General features: G+C 27.9%; 1 protein-coding gene across 1 annotated transcript; it reads left to right on the top strand.

Annotated features, from left to right (window-relative positions):
* Window positions 1-5777: 5777 nt before the first annotated feature.
* On the top strand, window positions 5778-18173 carry LOC107165038 (mitochondrial adenyl nucleotide antiporter SCaMC-like). Its single transcript, XM_015513087.2, has 2 exons — window positions 5778-6075; window positions 17957-18173. The coding sequence occupies exons 1-2, from the start codon at window positions 5808-5810 to the stop codon at window positions 18145-18147; spliced, it is 459 nt and encodes a 152-aa protein (XP_015368573.1). The 5' UTR covers window positions 5778-5807; the 3' UTR covers window positions 18148-18173.
* Window positions 18174-21014: the final 2841 nt, after the last annotated feature.

A 21014-nucleotide genomic window follows, 5' to 3' on the forward strand; every position in this document is an offset into this window, starting at 1 on the left:
ATAAAGCATAAACGTAGTCGTCAATCGTCATCGACCATTTCGACAAAATAAATATTACTGTTTACTTTGCTAATTTGCTATAAATAAACGAAAATAAAATTATTATGGTATTCAGTATAATTAAATAAGTACCTAGGTAACCTTTCAATTTCATTTTTTTTTACTAGTGGAGACCCATGGCTAAATAAGCCATAGGGTGTGGGATGGTACGGTAGGGGTTGTTTTTGTGTATTTGTTTGTAGGTTTTAAGTTGGGAGTTTGTAACACGTATTTGTGTATGTATGGCAAGGATAATATGTTGCTAAAAATCCCGAGTGGTCACTCATCCGCGAGCAATAGTAACACCGGCCGGTACGTACACTCGTCGCTACGATCGCGCCTCACAAAGCCACTCAACATCATTTTTTTTAGGTATAACTATTACTATTTTTTTTTAAACACAAAAATATCAATAAAAATTATGCATTGAGTTTGTTAGAACAAAAAATTATGAGTCATATATTTTGTCTATTTATAAGTAATAAGGGATTTTTATTCATTGCGTTATATGATAGTAAATTATTTCAAGTGTGAAAATCATTTTTACTTCAACACACATTTATATGTTATATAATATGATAGATACTTAAGCGGACGCTACACAGATATTTGTTGTCTCCGTCAAAGTCTTTGTATGTTAACAGTGAATCGACCTATTGTGAAACTTAATAGTAATAATATTATCTGTGTATGTATGTGAATTATATACGATTATTAAGATTTAAAGATAGTTATTTTAACTTAATGGTACATTATAAACGGTTAACTTACTAAAAATGATTGTCAAATATCCACATACAAACACAGATAATGTTCTTACTACCTATTAAGTTTTATAGTGGGTCAATTCGCTCTAATAAATATGCTGATCCTAAATTTAGTGAATTATGCACTTGTATCTAAAATAGAGACAACAAATATCTTTGTAGCGTTCTATTAATAATATTATGACACCGCCCAAGTAGAACCCACCCATATTAAAATAAAGTTTACTTCATACAACATTTGTATGTAAGAGTACAATATTATTAAATGAGCAACTACATTTGGACGAAAATGGAATCCTTTCTTATTATTGATCTCGGGCTGAAAGCTGTTCGTGGGAGAAAACGGCAATGGGATTTGGGAGGAAAACAGACACGCCCTAAAAATCAATAACGGGATTTCGAGCGTTGGGTCTGAGCGTTAAAGCGGTGATGTACCAAGTACTAAATTTTTAATTTTTAACGTATATTGCATATTTGAATATAAAAATAAATAGTTAAAAATAATAAATATATAAATACGAACAATTGCTTTACCTATATAATAGATAGAATAAAATAATATATTATTTTTACAATTTAAATATCTAAGTTGCTTAAAATTAGCACACCACGTCACTACTATTTTGAAAATATCATTATGTACAGGAAATACATAAATTCATTCAATATGAATTGTTTCAAGTTTTTGGAATTAAGAGGAAAGTACATGATATGATCTCCTTCATTGCTCACATATTATTATTACTTTACAAAAATATATTTATCAAATTTCGGCTAGTAAGTAAGGGCATAAAACCATGTTTGTACATCCTATCGAATTAGGTATAAGTTATAGCTTATAATCGATAGTTAATATAAATAATTAATAATAACTATTATAGTAATATTATATCGTAGGTGGGTTGAATTCTTTTTAACAAAAACATTGCATTTAGCATTTGTATATCAATGATCGTAAAATAATCTGTGTATTTTTAGTGAAGTAGTAGTTAGTTAATAGTAGTTCATACACTACTTGTATGAAAGCTTCTGTATTAAACTTTAAAGTCTTCGCCATAAAAGTTTAATATTTCATAAATTTACTGTAGTTTTGTAAAAATTTGAAAATAAAATGGTTATAAAAAAAAAAAATTGTTGCTTGTATCGTTAATATTTATTTAGTTCTAATAAAAACTTATGAAAAACCTTGTGTTATATTTTTAAACTTTCCGACTGAACAACGAACGAATAATCTTTTATTGATATACCTATTTTGGAAAAAAACTAAAATTGAAACTAATGAAATATAATCCAAGCGAATATACTAAAGAAGTCCAAAACGATCAGTTACGTCTCTAAACATTTTTTAGTATCCTTTAAAATATATAATATCAATTAGGTACCTATACAAAAATTAAATCAGAATTTATTAGGAAATTTTAAAAAAGAAAAAAAGATTGAAGTAATTTTAAGGCATAAAGCATTTAATTTAGTTTATTAAAATCCTAGACTTTCACCTTATTATTGTGTAATTTTCAAAAATAATAATTATTAACAAATAACAATAATAACAGTTTTAATTTATTCTGTGTTTATACTAAAAAAGTATATACATATGTGGTTAAAATGATGCAGAAATCGCAAGTTGTAAGTTTTATCATTTATAATTTTAATAATAGTTAACCATTATCCATTAATTTTATTTTAAAATAATATCATACATATATATTATATATATATATGTGTGTGTGTGTTTTATTTTATACATAAAACATATATTATTAGTATAATTAGTAGATGCTACAGAATGTATAGGGTTTTGTACTAATATATTTTTAAAAACAAATATTTGTCATGGGTAACACTGGGTGGGGCAGCTATAGTAAGTAGATAATCAATAAAAACACGACTGCGCTTTAAACATCCTTGCGATGTGCGCTCTGCGCATCGTCGCACACAGGCGACCCAACGATATCTATATTTTATTATACTCTAAATTTTTAAAAATCATTACAGGTACCTTCCAGATTCAAAATACACATTTGAAATTTAAATTATAAATTAATATCATTTTGAATGTTCACTGGCGATTACAAGTTTACGTTAATGTATATCAATTATAGTTGAATATTATAAATTAAAAAAACATAAATATTTTAAAACAAGAAATCAACTAAAAATATGTTATTTTGTGAAACTTGATTTTACAATAAGATTTTTTACTTGAAATTCGCTAAAATTCAAAAATGTAAAGAGAGGTTAGATCTATACTAGTATCATAAGTGATTGCAAGGTTGTAACTGAAAACCGATTTCTGGAGAGTGATGGGTCAAATAGTTTTTTTTAATACGTTATACGTCATAATTTTATGTTTAGATGTACGCTTTTATACTTTTTAAAATAATCTCAGAAACTCTGAATGGTCCAAGGTACTTAATAGGCAGTACCTGTGTTGGACCCCTCGTAATGGAGATTCAAATGTTTTGAAAAATGTTTTTTATTAATCCGCTGCCAAATATTTTCTCTATATTATTAGACATGGCAATTTTTTCTAAAAAACACCAAACTCAAAATATTATATTTTAATATTGAACAGTATTGTTTTCAATGTACAAAAATAAATAGAAATAGAAAATAATAATAATACACACAATATTATCAGTTTTCACAGAAATAATGGCATTATTGTTTCGTTTTTTTATCGGCAAATCTGTCTATGATTCTCTTGATTGTCAGCGTCTATATGACAATGATTATATTATGTTATATGTTATGTATTGTAAATATAATATAGTTAATATTATTAACTTACGATTTTATAAATATTAGGTGTTTTAATAGAGCAATTAGGGGGGTGGCTTGGATCCTTAGCACCCCCTAAGAAATTGTTTAAAAAGTTAGGTCCCATTAATTCACAAAAAACATGAAGCTTAATCACCCCCTTGTTCAAATGTCTATTTGCACCGATGGTGTTTCATTAGAAACATCGGATTTAATCTCGTTATTAGTTTAAGAGAAAAAATAGTTAAAAAACAAAAAAAATGTATGAATGTGTAATATACATACTCCTGAATGTATGGAATATAACATCTGAACATAATTAGCCCACCTCAGCTACGCTGTCGAGCTTTAGTTTTGGTCACAGATGAATTTCACTAAGCTCGTGGACAGTTAAAATTTGGAGTTCTTCTAAAATAAAACTATTGTCTATTCCCTAAGTCTACTTCATTCATCATTAGTTTGATGTAAGCTTAATATTATTTTATTAAATATTTTTTCATGTGCAATTGTGTTTCGGTTTATTTAATGTTTTAATAAAAGGGATCTATTTCAAAGCCGTATAGGTACAATAAGTGCATACCTAACGTAATTATATTATATTCAATTTTATTTATTTTTATTTCATACATACTTACTACATAGTATGTAGTACAGTACATACCTACTTACATATGAATACTGGTCCTCACTGAGAGAACTATATGTTTCTATATTGTATAATTTTGAATGCACTTCTCGCTTTAATTTAAAATTTATTTTTGTTTTGTTTCCATTGACCTTGTTATTGCCTATGTACTGACATTTTTCAAAAACATTCGAAGATCATATTATTCATTACAACAATTAAACTATGTTATCATTATGAAAACACATTATGCACCAATGCAAATATACAACGATAATATTATATTATAATTCCTACCATCAGTCATCACCATGAGCCATATACCTAGCTCATCACTATTTGCACAATATGACGACTATACCTACATAATATTATTTTACCTAATTAAATATCATAGTGATAATACCATTTCAATTGAAAAATAAACGAGCCTTTAAAGCTTTAGATAAACTCGTTTTGTTATAACCATGTCAAAGGTCATTTTTAACGTTTAATGTACACGCAGCTAACTGATGCCATAAATATGATTTTATTGTTCTCGTTTCACAAATTTATAACAATTCGCCTGCGTGGTATAATAACATTGTATTTTTCATGCAGCATCAACAGACTTCTATAATGCAAGTGTGAATTATGTACAAATATACAATTGTAGGTACATCTAGTATGTATTAAGGAAGTGTAACACCACTAACACCGTTGTTTTAATAATATAACCATCATAGCATTATATTACACCCTAAGCTATATACAATATTGTAATTAGAATGAATAGGGTAAACTCTCCCACTTAATTTGCATAAGCACTGAACTGCACAAGCATAAATAATAACATAATAATAAATTACCCGATTCCCTTACTCATTTGATATAGTGTGTAGTATATACCTATTAAATTAAGTACCTATCATGTTATGCTCTGCCGGGCCGTAGCGAAATCCTTGATTTTCACGCAACTTCATCACCTTTCAAAGAGGTGGTGACAGTGGTGTCGGAATCTATGTAAAGGTCAGCCACATTTTATCTTCATCATGACTTTGTTATAAGTAAATAATTTGTATTAAAATATATAATGCGGAATGGTCATGGTGCTAAATAGGTACCTACTTTGAAATTGCTTCATTCACAATTTAAGTTCAGCTCACCAATGATAAATTTACCCATTTTAGTTCACTGAATATCTTATCTCTTATAAATAATCTATAATCTAGAAGACAATTTATCAAAAATATTTCATCAAAAACCATTCGTCAATAACACATTTTGTCTCAGTACTTTTCATATAAATTAAAAATATTTGATGTTCAGATGCACTTACTTTCGAATAAGGATTTTATTTATTGCGTTAAAACTAAGTTGTAACAAAGTAAGAAAAATGGTAAAAAAAATACTGCGTTTATTCTTTGATGGACTATTTTATTACATCTTTAAAAATAAATTTATAATCAATATCTCTGCATTGATGTAGGTACTAAAATCCAATTATTTTTAGGATATTTTTTTTTTACATAGAATGTTTTTAAAAGCTTATAAACCCAAATAAAATAATAACAACAATAATTTTTCTCCCATAGATTGTAAAAACACGTCTCATTGTTGGCAAGTATACAAATACCATGGACGTAGTGGTCAAGACTTACAAAAGAGGAGGTGTGTGGGCATTCTTCAGAGGTTTCTGGCCCGGTACGCTAAGCATTTTTTTGTTCACCGGTATCGATCTTATGACTTACGAACACATCAAAGAAAACTATTCCTACTTCCACGGGAAGGACGGCTGCCCGAGTTGGTTCGTCAACTTTTACTCAGCATTTATCTCGAACATCGTGGGCGTAGTGATATGTTATCCGATATCTACGGTCATCACTAGACTGCAAGTTGAAAACGGTCAGTCATTAACAATAATTATATTAATAATATTGCAATACTAATATCCAGACTGCAATGAAATCCCCTAATAAAATATAATAACGATATAAAAATTAAATTAAATTTCATACATATATATATACATACAGTATATAAATAGTATGTTCGTACTGTAGTTCACTAATTTACTAATTTAGGCAACAATCATTTTCCCAGACAAATTAGATAGGATTGAAGCCTAACTTTAAGACAAATTAGGTTTACTATGAATATTTAAAATTCTCAGAGTGTTAGTTTGAGAATGTGCAGTACAACATTTTAATGTGTTTAAATAACAATACCTACCTTTTATATCGACACATTTGTGTTGACCTATTTTTAAATAAATTTTGACTGACGAGGAGACACAATTCTAAACATCTATATAGATCTAAAAGTTTACCAAATAAGAGCCATTTCAGATTTAATTAAAAATTAATTTTTTCCATTTTTAAAATCTTGAAAAATAAATAGGTAGTTTGGAACATTGTTCGTTATTAAATTATTAGTATTAGCATTACTTTATAATTACTCTAATTAGTCTAATATTGTAATATTTTAATAAAATATTTTATACTACTTAAGTACTGTACTTTATCACAAACTATCATATAAAAATATATATATCTAAATGTATAAAAAAATAAACTTATCAGCTAATTCACAGTTTAAATGTCTTTTTTTACATAATAAAAAATGTATTTATGCTTAAATTTGATACAACTCTCGTTCTTTATTAAATTTATTTAAAAATAATACAATTTTTGAATTAAATACTTTAATCAGCTGGCTTAAACCCAGTATAATATCAAAGTAAGTTACTGTTATTTAAAAAAAAAGTATGAGCTGTAATACCGGTAGTGCAGAAAACTTGAAAATTTCATTTAAGTAGATTCAATGCCAAAATAATACGTCTTAAAAATATTATGTTCTTTGTATCAGTGGATATACAACGTAAAATTCCAAAGACATTGAAACTTAAAAATAAAATAGATTTTCTATACCTAATAAATTTCAATGCGTATGTAGGTATCTACCACTGACGTCTGGCACATAATATAGAACCCACAGTGAAGCTATAAGTACCTAAATGTTATATAGTAATTACCCTATGCATGCAGCTGTCCCATTTCCGTTTAAATTACCATTGAAATACATCCGTTGCAAGATTGCCAGAACACAATTAGCTAATCACAACGCATTAAAAATATATATAATAATATATACAACAGTACGATGATTTTTTCAGGTCAAATTATTTTAATGGTCTACCATTTATTATTTTATATTTTTTACTACAGCATAGTGACAGAAAAGCTATAATATAATAATATATATATATATATAATTAATATTATTGCTAGGTATAGGTATAGGTATACCTATATTTTTTAGGTGGTAGGTACCTATATGCAAATATTCTGTATACATAGATTAAAATTTAAAGTAATGATAGTATTTGGAATAATGAAATCTTATTCGCTGGGCTATGTACATACGTGCCTATCTATTATGTTTTCGTAATTAAGTTATTATGACCACACACTCAAGATAAATAAGCGTAATTTATTTCCGAAAACTAAAATATTTAATTTGCACGTTTTTTCAAGTTTCACCGCGTTTTCCGTTGATTTCCGCACACTGAAAACTATAGGTACAGCCTATACAGGTAACACATAGCCACATAGGTACGTTAGAAAATACAATAATCTAGTATTTCTATAACATTATAACAATTCTAATAAACAGTTCCCAAACATTATATATAACTTTGTCCATATTTTATTTCATAATATAGATTAAATTTAATTACTTTTCATATACCTATATACTGAAAATATAATGTCACAATATATAATATATTATTACATATTATTTGTTAATAATATTTTAGTATAGATATTATATTGTATATCAGTTATACAGTCATGCCCTTGCCCTTAAAATTGTATTAGGTCTTTTTGTTTTAGTTATCAGTATGAAATGTATGAGTAAAGCAGATATAAATGATAAAGAAAAAGCTATTGATATTTATAATTTTTTATAGGTACCTTGTCGTTGTTTTATTTGTCACGAATAAGGTACAAAGTCGACAGTTATAAGGTATAAATGGTTTTTGAGCAACCGAATGTTTGAAAATAAATAATTTTTATTCAACACAGTGTGTGACATTGATTGAGGTATAACAAATACACGATTTTGAATGGTAATATTGCGATGTGCTGATTCTGAAATCGTTAACCATAGAAAATTAGCATATCAATCATAGTATTGCTTATTACCATAGCCCGAAAATCATATTATGTATAAGTAAAGTTATACATACGCTTATTGTTTATAGGTACGTTTGCGTGCGAAATATTTTCATAAACATGTAGGTATATGACATTATGACGTATAATTTGTATATATTTTATAAATTTACAATCGACTAAACAAGTAAAATAGATCTTTTTATATATTAGGAAACTATAAAATTGAAACCATCACTCATCAAAAAAATTTAATACACATTTTCAAAGAAATAAAATAGCAATAATTTTTCTCCATAATAAGTACTAATTGGTACTTCAGTCGTCTGAACACGCGAATTATTACGCGTGAATGTTAGTTGAACATATTATTTTGGTACGTTGTTAACTTCAATAATTTTAACGCAAAGTGAATCACAGATGACAAATATAAATAGATGCTATTTTAGAGTTTCAAGTTGAAGTTTCAACATACATATACATATTATAAACATGCCATAATAATAATATGTATTCCTAGACTATACCTTGTTAGGTATGTATAGGTACTCATATAGATGTATAGACTCAGGGCCGAATAATTGGCCTATTAACGTGTAAACGCACGGTAGACGACCGCCCCCCCCCCCTTCGGCTGTACGGTAGACCTCTGTCATTTAAATAATACAATATATTGTTTTATAATTTATACCTAACCTAACTATACCTAACCTAATTTATACTTACCGACATTTAAATGCATATTATACATTACAGTGAACTTACGAAGTCTATGGAGTCATTTCATGATATTATATTACAATGTTTAATCACATTTTTGTTGTTATAATTTATAGTAAATAAATCGCAGTTTTAATTGCTTACCTTCATAAAGGCAGTACTGTGGTAGATACGTTATATCTTATATAATTTATAAATTGTAACAAATTATAATTGCATTTAAAAACATGAGTAAAATTTGAAGTAAAAAATGTAAAGTGGTTTGTGGTTATACGAAAAGAAAAATCATAGTTAAGGTTTTAAGCTGTTGATCCGAGATATAGAACATTGCCTTTAAAAAAAATTAAAAACAAAGTCAAATCATTTATTCGTGGCTTGTGCGCTTATATTATCTGTTAGGTAGGTATTCTCTTGCCTGCTTGGCTTTAAAAAGTAATTAGTACAAATAGTAGTACAACTAGTACTAGTAATTTTCATATTAATCGTACTATTTGTACTACATATCGGTCTAAAATGTGCATTTTAGAGCCAGTCGGACCCTGTGAATAGGTACTTGATGGTTTGTAACGGAATTGGGATCCACGAGTGAAATACATTGTTGGGAGGAAAAGAAACATTTTAATGAAACGCTGCAGATTTGTGATATGATTTAAAATATATATATATATATATATATATATATATATATATATATATATTATAAAAATGAAAATCGTAGGCATATATTATGTGCATAAAAATGTTTTGTAAATTGTACAACAAAAAATAAAAACCATTTTGATCCACTTATAGCATACAGCGACATATTTAGGTATTACTATATATACTTACACTGACGACTTTTACACAGAGTGTATAAGTTTATAGATGATGTACCTACTACTGCAGGTACCTACCTACAGAGGTTAATGTGGGAAAAAATTCCAAAGGGGACTAATAATGTTTCCAAAAAGTTTTAAGCGTTCCATATATAATTTTATGTATAATGTCTAATGTATAAAATCCTAATTTGTTAAAGGGGACGCTTTTTAACCGCCGTCAGAGGTAAGGGGACTGAGTCCTCCTGCGTCCCCCCCCCACTTTAACCCCTGCCTACCTACAAGGATTTTCACGCACCATGTTGACATCATATACCTACCTACCTACTTAATAATAAATAATTTATTATAAAAAGTCATAAAAAGTCGTTGGAATATATTATTATTATTTACCACATTACAGTTCGATTTAATAAGTTTCAGAAAATAAAACCAGTATTATACCTAATCTATATGCACCAGAATCCCGACATTTCAGATGCGTTGGAATATTTCAAAACTAATGTTTAACCGCGATGACCTTTTCTTCCATCCAGTTGTTACCTGCAGCACACCTGTAGCGATAACGAAAACCGAAGCTTTGGCGTATTAAAAGTTATTATAATATAGGTATACAATTAATTTCGATAAACCTGAAGGCGCGTCCACAATGGGGTACATCATGTTAACGCCCTAATAGGTTAAAATGTATTACCTATATAAATTATTGGTTCCTACCTAGTTATATTATACATTTATACCGACGCGATGTCATATTTCAGGAATGTCCTAACTATAAAAAAAACCAGGTGGGTACAGCTTACAACATATATATTTCTTTCTCCGATTACGTAATAAACAGTATATATTAAGAAAAAAAATATTATTTTTCCAATTACAATAATATTATACTTACACGGGCGGTGTTCTGCCTCACCCGAGTTCCCAACCATTTGAATTGAATTCGTCGATTAATGTCAAACTTTTCCGAGAAAAAAAAATGTATCGTTATTTTACGATGATATTTATTGTTTATACTGTTATTTTAACGATCCTGTTGTGTTGTTTATTTTTTTTTCGTAGGCATAACATTATTTTATCCGATTTAAAAATTAAAATAATGCATACATTATATACGACGAAGATGTCTATCGTCGACGCTTGAAATAATGTAATGCACACATTTACCTGTTACCTATCATAAATATTATTCCAAAAATCTGAATTACAGGCTACAATACTGGCCGACTGAATTATCGATCCATTCGGACATTCGATGTCATATAAAATATATAGTATAACATTATACTACGAGTCAATTAATACGGCCGTGTATTAAGCCTGACTCTGAATTTCCATTAATTTGACTCGTATAAAATATACACTTAATTTAACACGCACAATCCATTATTATGTGCAGCAGCATTGTGCCTATTTACAGTAATATAATAATATTCTTACACACATGTGAATAATGAATTTATTATACTTAAATTAATTTTTTTTTTTACTGCGTCATTACTTTTTATAACAGCTATACCTAGTCGACCAAAAAACATTCTCTCAGCTCACTTTCTTTCCGGTTCTTATATATATATATAACGTTACCAGTCGACTAACAGTTTTTTTATATTCCATGAGATGTTAACAGTCGTTAGTTTTCTATTTTGTAAAATAAACACGATCTAATCTATGTGACTAGGATCGGAGTTCTGTGAACGCTTGAACAACACACAGCCAAGTTTCAATCGGTGCAAACCATTTGCACCCATCATACCTTTTTTATAACCCACTTACGCCCGAAATATTTTTGATAAAAATGTGTTAAATTTGTGCGACGTTGCCAAACTGTATTCTGGAATACATGCAATAGATAACGTTACACTCTTAACGATATTATCGAATTTTTAATTATATTATGACGTGTGAAAAAAATAACAGTATTAATTTTTATAATAATTGCATGTAATAAAGTAATTTAATGGCTTACTTCTACATAGACACATAGTAGACTTAAAACTATGTATGAATATAATGATTTTAATAAAGCTTTAATTTTAATCGTAATTTAGCATTCATTAATTTTCATTGTTAACACATTTTGTCAGTAATAATATTTAAAAAAAAAAACAAAACATCAAGTAAATCGTATTATATTAATCGTAAATTATAAAATTGTGAAGGACAGGCCTAATGCAGGAAAAAATTTAGGGGTAAGAGTTTTGAAAAAAAATAAAGTGTTCTTAAACATCATACTATTCATGCTGTACCTATTACACTTAAATATTTATTTTAGGAACTTATATTATATATACACATAATACGTCATAAAGATTAATTAATTATTAAAATTGTGTCTCCGTACTTTTTCCCTGATATATCAAAGAGGAGGGAGGTAAACCTTCACTTATATGATATGTTATTTTTATTTTTACTTTGTGACGGCTAGTGTATAATTGTCTGTACGTGAATGATGCATTACAGCAGCTATTTTTTTCAAGCTTTTCGGAGTCCACAATAGTTGTATTTGTTAGTTTGGTTTTTCAAAAGAGTAGTAGAAGTGATGAACGCAAAGTATAGTTAATACATAAAGTAGGAAATAATTTTACAAATATATACTTTAAAGTGTATGGTACTAGCTATGACAATAAATTATGTACATCATGCATTTATATTAAAAGGTACAATTTTTAGATTTCGGGGTGCACAATTTTTGTATGATTTTTTTTAAAATTTAAATAGAGTATTCAGTGTGTAGTTCTCCTCACTTATTACAATAACATATATTTTATTTGTGCAATTTGGAAAATTCTTATAACTTCAATCCTGATCATAATTCATAATAAATTACATTAAAAGTGCATTTATTTATTTATTAGAAATTTAGAAATTAAACAAGCGAGTCAAATTACATTTATGATAAAATATGGAACCTAAAATCAATTATCGATTACCTATGTTAAATCAGTACTGCCTATTAGTTTGAAGATTTGAAAAACAATTGTTATAGACTACTCATTAATGATATAATATCTATAAATAAAAATACGACCACCCGTAGTTCTGATGTTGAATTCTGGAGCAAAACTGAACGATTTTCCAGAAAAGCGTAAATTTATAAAACGTGTTGACTTTTAAACCCATAATTTATTACCTATTATACGGGTTTAAAATTTTAGTACAAGTTGTGTGATGCGGATGGTTAGCAGCTCTCCTAGATGTTATACGCTCATAATCATAAACAATAAACTATTATATTATAATATCATACATATCATTAACATTGTATTATATTAAAATGTTTGTCGGTTTTCAAACTATGTAGGCAGTACTTACTAAAGCACGACCAGTCGCTACTTACAAATTACGTCCTGTATAAAAAATAAAGTATAAAAGCTAATTAAAAGTCATAATACTAATTGCGTCTCGGTTTTTCTTGAGCACGTCTGGCGTCGTCTGCGAATTGCGTCCCCGTTACCTGTAATATCTATAATGAAATGATTGATTATTAATTATTATCAATTATTTTAGTGATTTAGATTTAATAAAAACATTTAGTTTAGCGATGATAATTCTCTTATGAATTTAACGTCCTGTAAACAAACTCAATTATTGTCGCATTGCAGTTTTAACTATTCCCTACTCTATTCGTATAAAAGAACGTAGCATTCCCTTAAACAAACATACAACCTCGATAGTTAATAAAGAAAATTGTGTAAAACAAACAATGGCAGATTATTTTCAAATCAAATCAGTAGATTCGAATCCATAAAAAAGTTATTTTTCAAATTTTTACCAACACCGTAATATTTTCTACTATAATTAAAATTACAAAATACATACAGAAACAATAATATTTTTAACCTGCCTGTAGTAGTAATTGTTATTACAGTTAAGCCTTAAGTCTGTACCTATAAATAATAAACATAATATAATATTTTTAACCTACCTTTAGTAGTAATATTATTATTATTATAGAAAAGCCTCAATTTCGTATAAAAATGGGAAGGGAAAATCATATATAATTTTTAATACACGAGACGCAATTGTAGTAGATACTCAAAAAAAAAATTCTGGACGCACATCTTATCACCTCAAACCTAGGATGCAATCCGCAAGAAATTGTTGGATACAATTCATGTACCCAGCCAGCTGCAGTTAACTATCATGTAATTTTGTGTAAAAAATTAAAATTATTTTACAATACAGTAGTTGACCACTGACCAGTATACCTACAACCTACATGGCTACATTGCGCTTTATATTATCACGCGTTGGATAACGAATGGTGTACACTCGCGTACTGAAGGTCAATGTACAATATGCATATTAATATCGTTACTACCTAATCACATTATTACATTATTATTATAGTGCGCTGAATGTAGGTGAATCTAACAATGATTATACACAGAGATGGTACGAAATTGTCGGTTTTTCGAGAGTTTGAAGTAAAAAAAAAAACATAACGACTATTATTATTATTATTATTATTATTATTATTATTGTAATAGTATTATGCGTGCAGGTGAAATCAGCTCGGAGAGAGAGAGAGGAGAGTGATAAAGAACCGTCATTGTCGTCATATTCACTATACCATAAAACGTTCTCTACTCCCGCAATTTTGGCGTCGTACCCGACACGTATGAACCGCGTTTTATATTATATAGCGATGGTAAAAGAGAACGACGGGTGATTGTGCGTATTTTTCATGATTAAATATTATCATATAGACAGGTATACACTATGTCCGCTACGATGACACGTCTTTAATCAAGGATTGTCGGATAGCTAAAAGGTACCTTACCTATACATACCTAGTACATTACTTCGTAATGTACATTCACTAAATTTACAATCACAACACTGAATTATTGGAAGAACGTTTCTAGTATGATAAAACTTACCGCTATTTGATTTTAATTTTAAGATTTAAACCATACTATATTGTTATAATATCATACAGGTCACACGTCGAATACAGATTTATATACTTATAACTAGGTCGGATTTTTATAATTTTACATATTTGTTCTAGTCTATGCAGTTAAGTGGGAGTGAGAAATTTTTACGATTCATGAAATGCAGAATTCATAGGAAAAAATTTAAATTATATTTAAATTTATTTAATTATAAAAAAAGCATATTATTTTATGGGTTAGAGAATATTTAACACGTTAGAGAATATTTGAGAATATTTTTGTAATATCGGCATATAATAAATATATTTCACGTATATCAGCACTTTGATAGGTATAATGTCCACTAAATAATTCTGTTTATAAATAATTAATTTCTGGATTTTAATAAATATTAATCTCCAGGTATTCCTTATCGATTGCGATACCACGTAAGTTATTTCGTTAGCTAAAATAAATTTAAACCGAATTTTTTTTAATATTAAAAGAATATTTTGCAAATTTAAGGACATAAAACATCATACATCTGGTATTTTAAAAGAATATTAAGAGAATATATTGCCTAATTTATGCGACATAAAAACATCATATTTTAAGGATTTTAAGAGAATATAAATCCTACCTCTACTTATAACAGTCCATTTTTGTTTTTATTTGACGTTTTGTGTTACTGAAAAATATAAGGTTATATTATAATATAATATGTAACAAAAAATTGTTCAACATGATCACGAATTTATTTTCTCAATTTTGAACGAAAAAGCTAATTAATTAAATGCGTCATATCTGCGATAACTGTGCAGCAGGCTATTGTTTTCCATCCAGTGGCAGAGCTAGGGGAGAGAACTCCGTGCAAATGCCCGGTGTCTCGTGGTCAGTGGGCTCCCATGTTAACTTTTTTGTTTTTCATAATTTTATGGCATGAAGATAATAAAAATAAGGGCCTCGCCAACAATATTGCCTGGGACCCCGAAATACGTAGTAGTGCCGTCACTGTTTTCATGAAATGCTTTTAACGATAATAGTAATATAGTATTATAGATAGTAAATATTATATGTATACAACGGGATATTCCTACATAACATGTAAAAGGCTTATATTTTTTTATAAGCTTAAAATATTGAAGTAAGGGGTGTTTTAGAGTAAAACATTACATTTTAAGACAAACCAAATAAAACAAAATATATACTGTATTATAAGGATTGAATGCATTATTCCTAAATTATTAAAATCTTCATAGTATTTATTACCTTCATTCTAATATTTTTTAAATTATAAAATGTCTATAATTAATATTTATGATGTATCATAGAATTTTCAAATCACCCATACTTACCTATTAATTTTAGTTCCTACATAAAGTTAAATAAATTACAAATCACTTGTTCGGGTATCGATTTAGGGTTAAGATGCATACAAATTTCTAGAAAAGTAATTTTATCAACCATTTATCAGAAAAATGATGATTCTTATTTGAAAAAAGAAATTGGTATTCCGTAGAAAATCTCATTATCATAGTATAAAAATTATAAATACCTCTTTAACTATATGATCATTAAATATAATCTGTACCTAAGAGTTTAAAATCGTATAATTTGAATAAATTAAAAGGTAAAATGGGGTCATGCTTGGTTAAAAATTTGGTGAAATATTATCTAACATTCATATAATTTTAATCAATTTGGTAAAAGCAAATACTTAATTATAATACAAAATATCACATAAATACAATAATACACTAATACACATAAACGCATAGGTAAGTTTGAAAGTATTTAAAATTAATAAATATTTAGGTAATGGGAAACAAAATGTCTAGGTATAAGTATATATACCGTTATTAGTATCATAATACTATATTACTATATAAATTATATAGTATGTAATATTACTTTATTATATAATATAATAAAGTAATATTATCTGAATCAAAAATGTAATGATTATAAGCTTCTGAATCTAACTTAGTATTTTTAAATTTCTTAATGTTTTAAAACAAATATTAAACATCGATATCTTTTATTAATTAAATTATTAAATTAATAAACATTAATATACCTATTTACCTAATATGTTTAATATTCATATACGTGTAATTCAGTTTATTTAAATTATATTGTTTAATTTAAGTAGTATAAGTTGTACGGTTGTATTATATATTTTATATTTATAATATAAACAAATAAATACTTATACATTTTTTAAGTTATTATTTTTGTCTTCTGTGGTGTTACCTATTGTATAGGTAATTTTATATGTAAGTACCTTCTACCCTAGACAATAATCAGGTGTTCAAACTATTAAATTAATTATTATGTTTCAAAAAAGTAGTGTTTTAATATTTTCCTTTAAATCAAATACGAAAGTAATACGATTAATACCATCGATTAATTTTGCAATTTACATACATACTTCTAATTCATAAATTAATCAATGATAGTAATAATAATGTTGATACTATTCCTTTAAAGTGAGGAATCATAAAATTACGTAGCCCGGCAAGGATAAGAATAGTATTGTATTTTTGCAGCTCATGGGCCTCTAGGGTTTAATCTATGCTTGAATCAAGGGTTGTGCTCACAAGTTACCGCTGGCTTATATTTGTCATATAAAATATATGATAAATCAATTATTGTACAAATAACGTAGTCTCAGAAAATTAAAAAATTCATATCCCTCCCTATTTTGAAAAAGCTGAGCATTCTACAGTTTGAGTACTGTAGCCATCACATGTTTAGCTGACATGACAATCGTTCCCTGCAAATAAACTACAACATAGACGTGCTCACGGGGGTGGGGGGCCACGGCCCCATGTGGCTTCAGGCTTTTTCTTTAATAAATGCTAAAACTATATGCTGTTTCAGTTTCAAATTATTATTATTATTTATTTTTATTATAATTATGTATTATTATTATTATGTATTTTAATACCTTTATATTTTATTTGTATTCATTTTTATATTTGTATACCTATTTAATTAAATAAATACTTTATAAAATTAATAATGAAATATTTAATTGTACTAGTATTCATTAGTACAATAATCTTTGAAAATTTTTTAAGCGTCCCCCTCTGCGGTCAAAGTCTACGCACGCCTATAAACTACAAATTAATCAACAGATCATTTTATACATTTTTACTATATTTAAAGTGTGTGCTTGTATGTGCAGGACACTCGGATGGAACGTTACCGTCAGATAAATGGGACCGGCGGCGGCTGTTCTCGGCTAAGAACTTCCGCAGTGGCCTACTCCTTTACAGAGGCATAACCGGCAGTGTCATCAAAATATTACCTTGCACGTCCATTGGCTACGTAGTCTACGAAGAGCTGTGCAAGTCATTTGGCGTGCAAATGTCGTGAAACATTGATATCATATTATACTTTACTATGTGTGTGCCTATATGTATATAATATAATGTATATAATCATTGTATAGTGTATACAAGAAATATTAACAATATACATTTCAGACAGGATAAGTATATAATACATAGCACCACACATTATGGTGCACTGGACTCTTCGTTTTTGCAAACATACACATTTGCTGTACATTATTTCGAATCCATATAAACGATACATTCTAGCTGAGGTTCCTATAATAATATATATACTGTGTACACAAACACACGATCAAACTTAATAATATAGTGGGCAGTGACGTATTTAGGGAGGGCCCATAGGGGCCCGCCCCCCCCTTGGCTTGTGTAGTACATATTATAATAGTATAACACAATACTACTCAGTAATCGACACTTGTATTATACTTTAATACTTTATAATGTATGATTAAATAATGATTTGATATGAAAACCAAAATAAAAATAGTAAATTGTTAATTCGCATTATTTTGCGATACCCAGTAAAATATAAATAGCAAAAGATAAAATCGATAATGGATTATTGTATATAGATTCTAGACTAGACTGTTTCTCTGGAACCGTTCGATACCGCACACGCGTTGCTCAGTTTCAGTTGCTGTTTAATTGCCGATAAAATATAATATTATACTAAAACGTATGATTTTGGTGTTATATCTGGTGGGCCCCTCCCTTGAGAGATTTCTGGCTACGCCACTGATAGTGGGTATACCAGATGATTATTTTTTTATCGTTGACCACACATTATAATGAAAATTCTTTGAAAAAATTTTTTTATGGTTTTTAGTCGTTATAAGACAATTTTTCTTTAAAAGTATATATAGGTACATGTTTAGAAATATTTTTTAATTTTTTTTTTAATGACAACAAAGTTCTAAAAAATAACGATAAAAATCGAAATTAGGACGAATAGTTTATGAGTTATAACTTATAAGTAGAGCTCGGAAATTGATAAACTTATAGAACAATTAAAAAATGATTTAAATAAATGCAAATATGATATAAAAATGACAAATATGACCTACAAAATTAAAAATAATGGTTTGAAAATTAAATTAGTGGGAAATGAGTAAAAATTACCTAAATTATAAAAAAGTTGGAAAATGCAAAATAAAAATAAGTATCAAACAATACTTACCTTAAAATTACAAGATTTTATTACGTCGTTTATGGTATCGTTGAATTTTATAAAATATGTATCATTAATTTATTATATAAGATATTTTATACCTAGTAACCATAAGTGTGTCCATATTGGACATATAATTATCGTTAAACTCGACGTGAGTATCCTTATTAATTGTTATTATTTATTATTTATTATGTATCCTTATTAATTACATACGTATATCATTATTATAGTAATTATTAGTGGGGGATGAAAATATGAAAGGACTACGTATGTTTATGATATACGATATGAAATTTTGAAATGGAATGTCTACCGGGACCGAAACAGTATAAAAATACTATAATATAATGATAGTATTACGTTGTGGACTTGAATCTACACTACGGTCGTTAGAAATATTATTTTAGGTACCTATCTGGTATCTGCTGCAGTCTGTGCGGACAACAACATTATTGTGGCCGGTGCAGCGATCCACGTCCAACCGGTTGACCTTCTAAATCGTCCGCTTATAATAATGGTCGTAAATATCATATGAATTGGATTATGGGTAGTGGTATAAACAGGTCGAAGAAATTTACAACGGTAACAGCCAGAAAACTGGTTTTTAAAGAACGAAAGCGGTGAGAGACGCTCGACTATGTAATATAATAACAATAATAATAATATTATGATGGTGTGGAATGCGGATGACGTGCACATCTCAGTCACTATGATATGTAGGTATATAAAAAAATAATTAATATATAATATAATAATTAATAAACAGCTAGCGGGCGGGCTGAACATACATAACGAAATAATTGGTAAATAAATAGCTTAAACCGCGATACCTATTGGGATCTGTATGTATAATAATATTATGGGTAGGACGTGTTTTTTCCCAATGTGACCGGAGAAAAAGGAATTTATTTTAATATAATTTAATAATTTATTATGTTATGTAATATTATTCTCACGTTAAAAACTATTTAAAAAAAAAGTTGACCAGACCAGTTTTCACCGGAAATCAATTGGTGAACTGAACTAAAACTGTTTTATAAGTCGATTTGGAAGCTTTGATTCCGTATTTGATTAAGAGTCTTATATATAATAATCTTACCTGAAATTAAAAAATACTTAGATCCATTCTCTCTGATATCAAAACTAACAGCATAGTATTGTAACTGGTGAACGAAAATATGCTGTCGTATGTGTGTAAAGTGTACTATTGAGATCAACGTTTTTTTCAAAAATCTTAAATACGAAAATTTTCTAATTCTGAATATTTTATTGTATTTTTTTCCTGATTTATTGTTGAAGATAAAAAAAAATTTGAATCAATCAATCAATCTCTAGTATGGATGACACATATAAATATGATGTACTATTAATTATTATCTCATCACTCAGTCAATTGATACGTTGGAAATAAAACATAAATTATATTAAAAAATATCACTCAATGTACCTACCTATACAGGGTGATTCTTTTACCAAACAACACTCATTATTTTAAAAATTATTGACTTTTTAAAATTTTAGAACCATCTTGTTCTAGAACTATATAATTAACTATATATATAACTATATTTTTTAAATATTTTTACCCTTATATTTATCAGGTTAATCATTATCAACTTTTGATTTTCAAATGACAACCTATACTTAAAATTTCATAAACTAAAAATGCTATTTTTTGCAATGAATTTTCACGTTTAAATTTTCATTTTTCGTTA

This window comes from Diuraphis noxia, unplaced genomic scaffold (assembly GCF_037042655.1).
Source record: "Diuraphis noxia isolate RWA-SAM2 unplaced genomic scaffold, SU_Dnox_SAM2 contig0001, whole genome shotgun sequence".
NCBI classification, from domain to species: Eukaryota; Metazoa; Arthropoda; class Insecta; order Hemiptera; family Aphididae; genus Diuraphis; species Diuraphis noxia.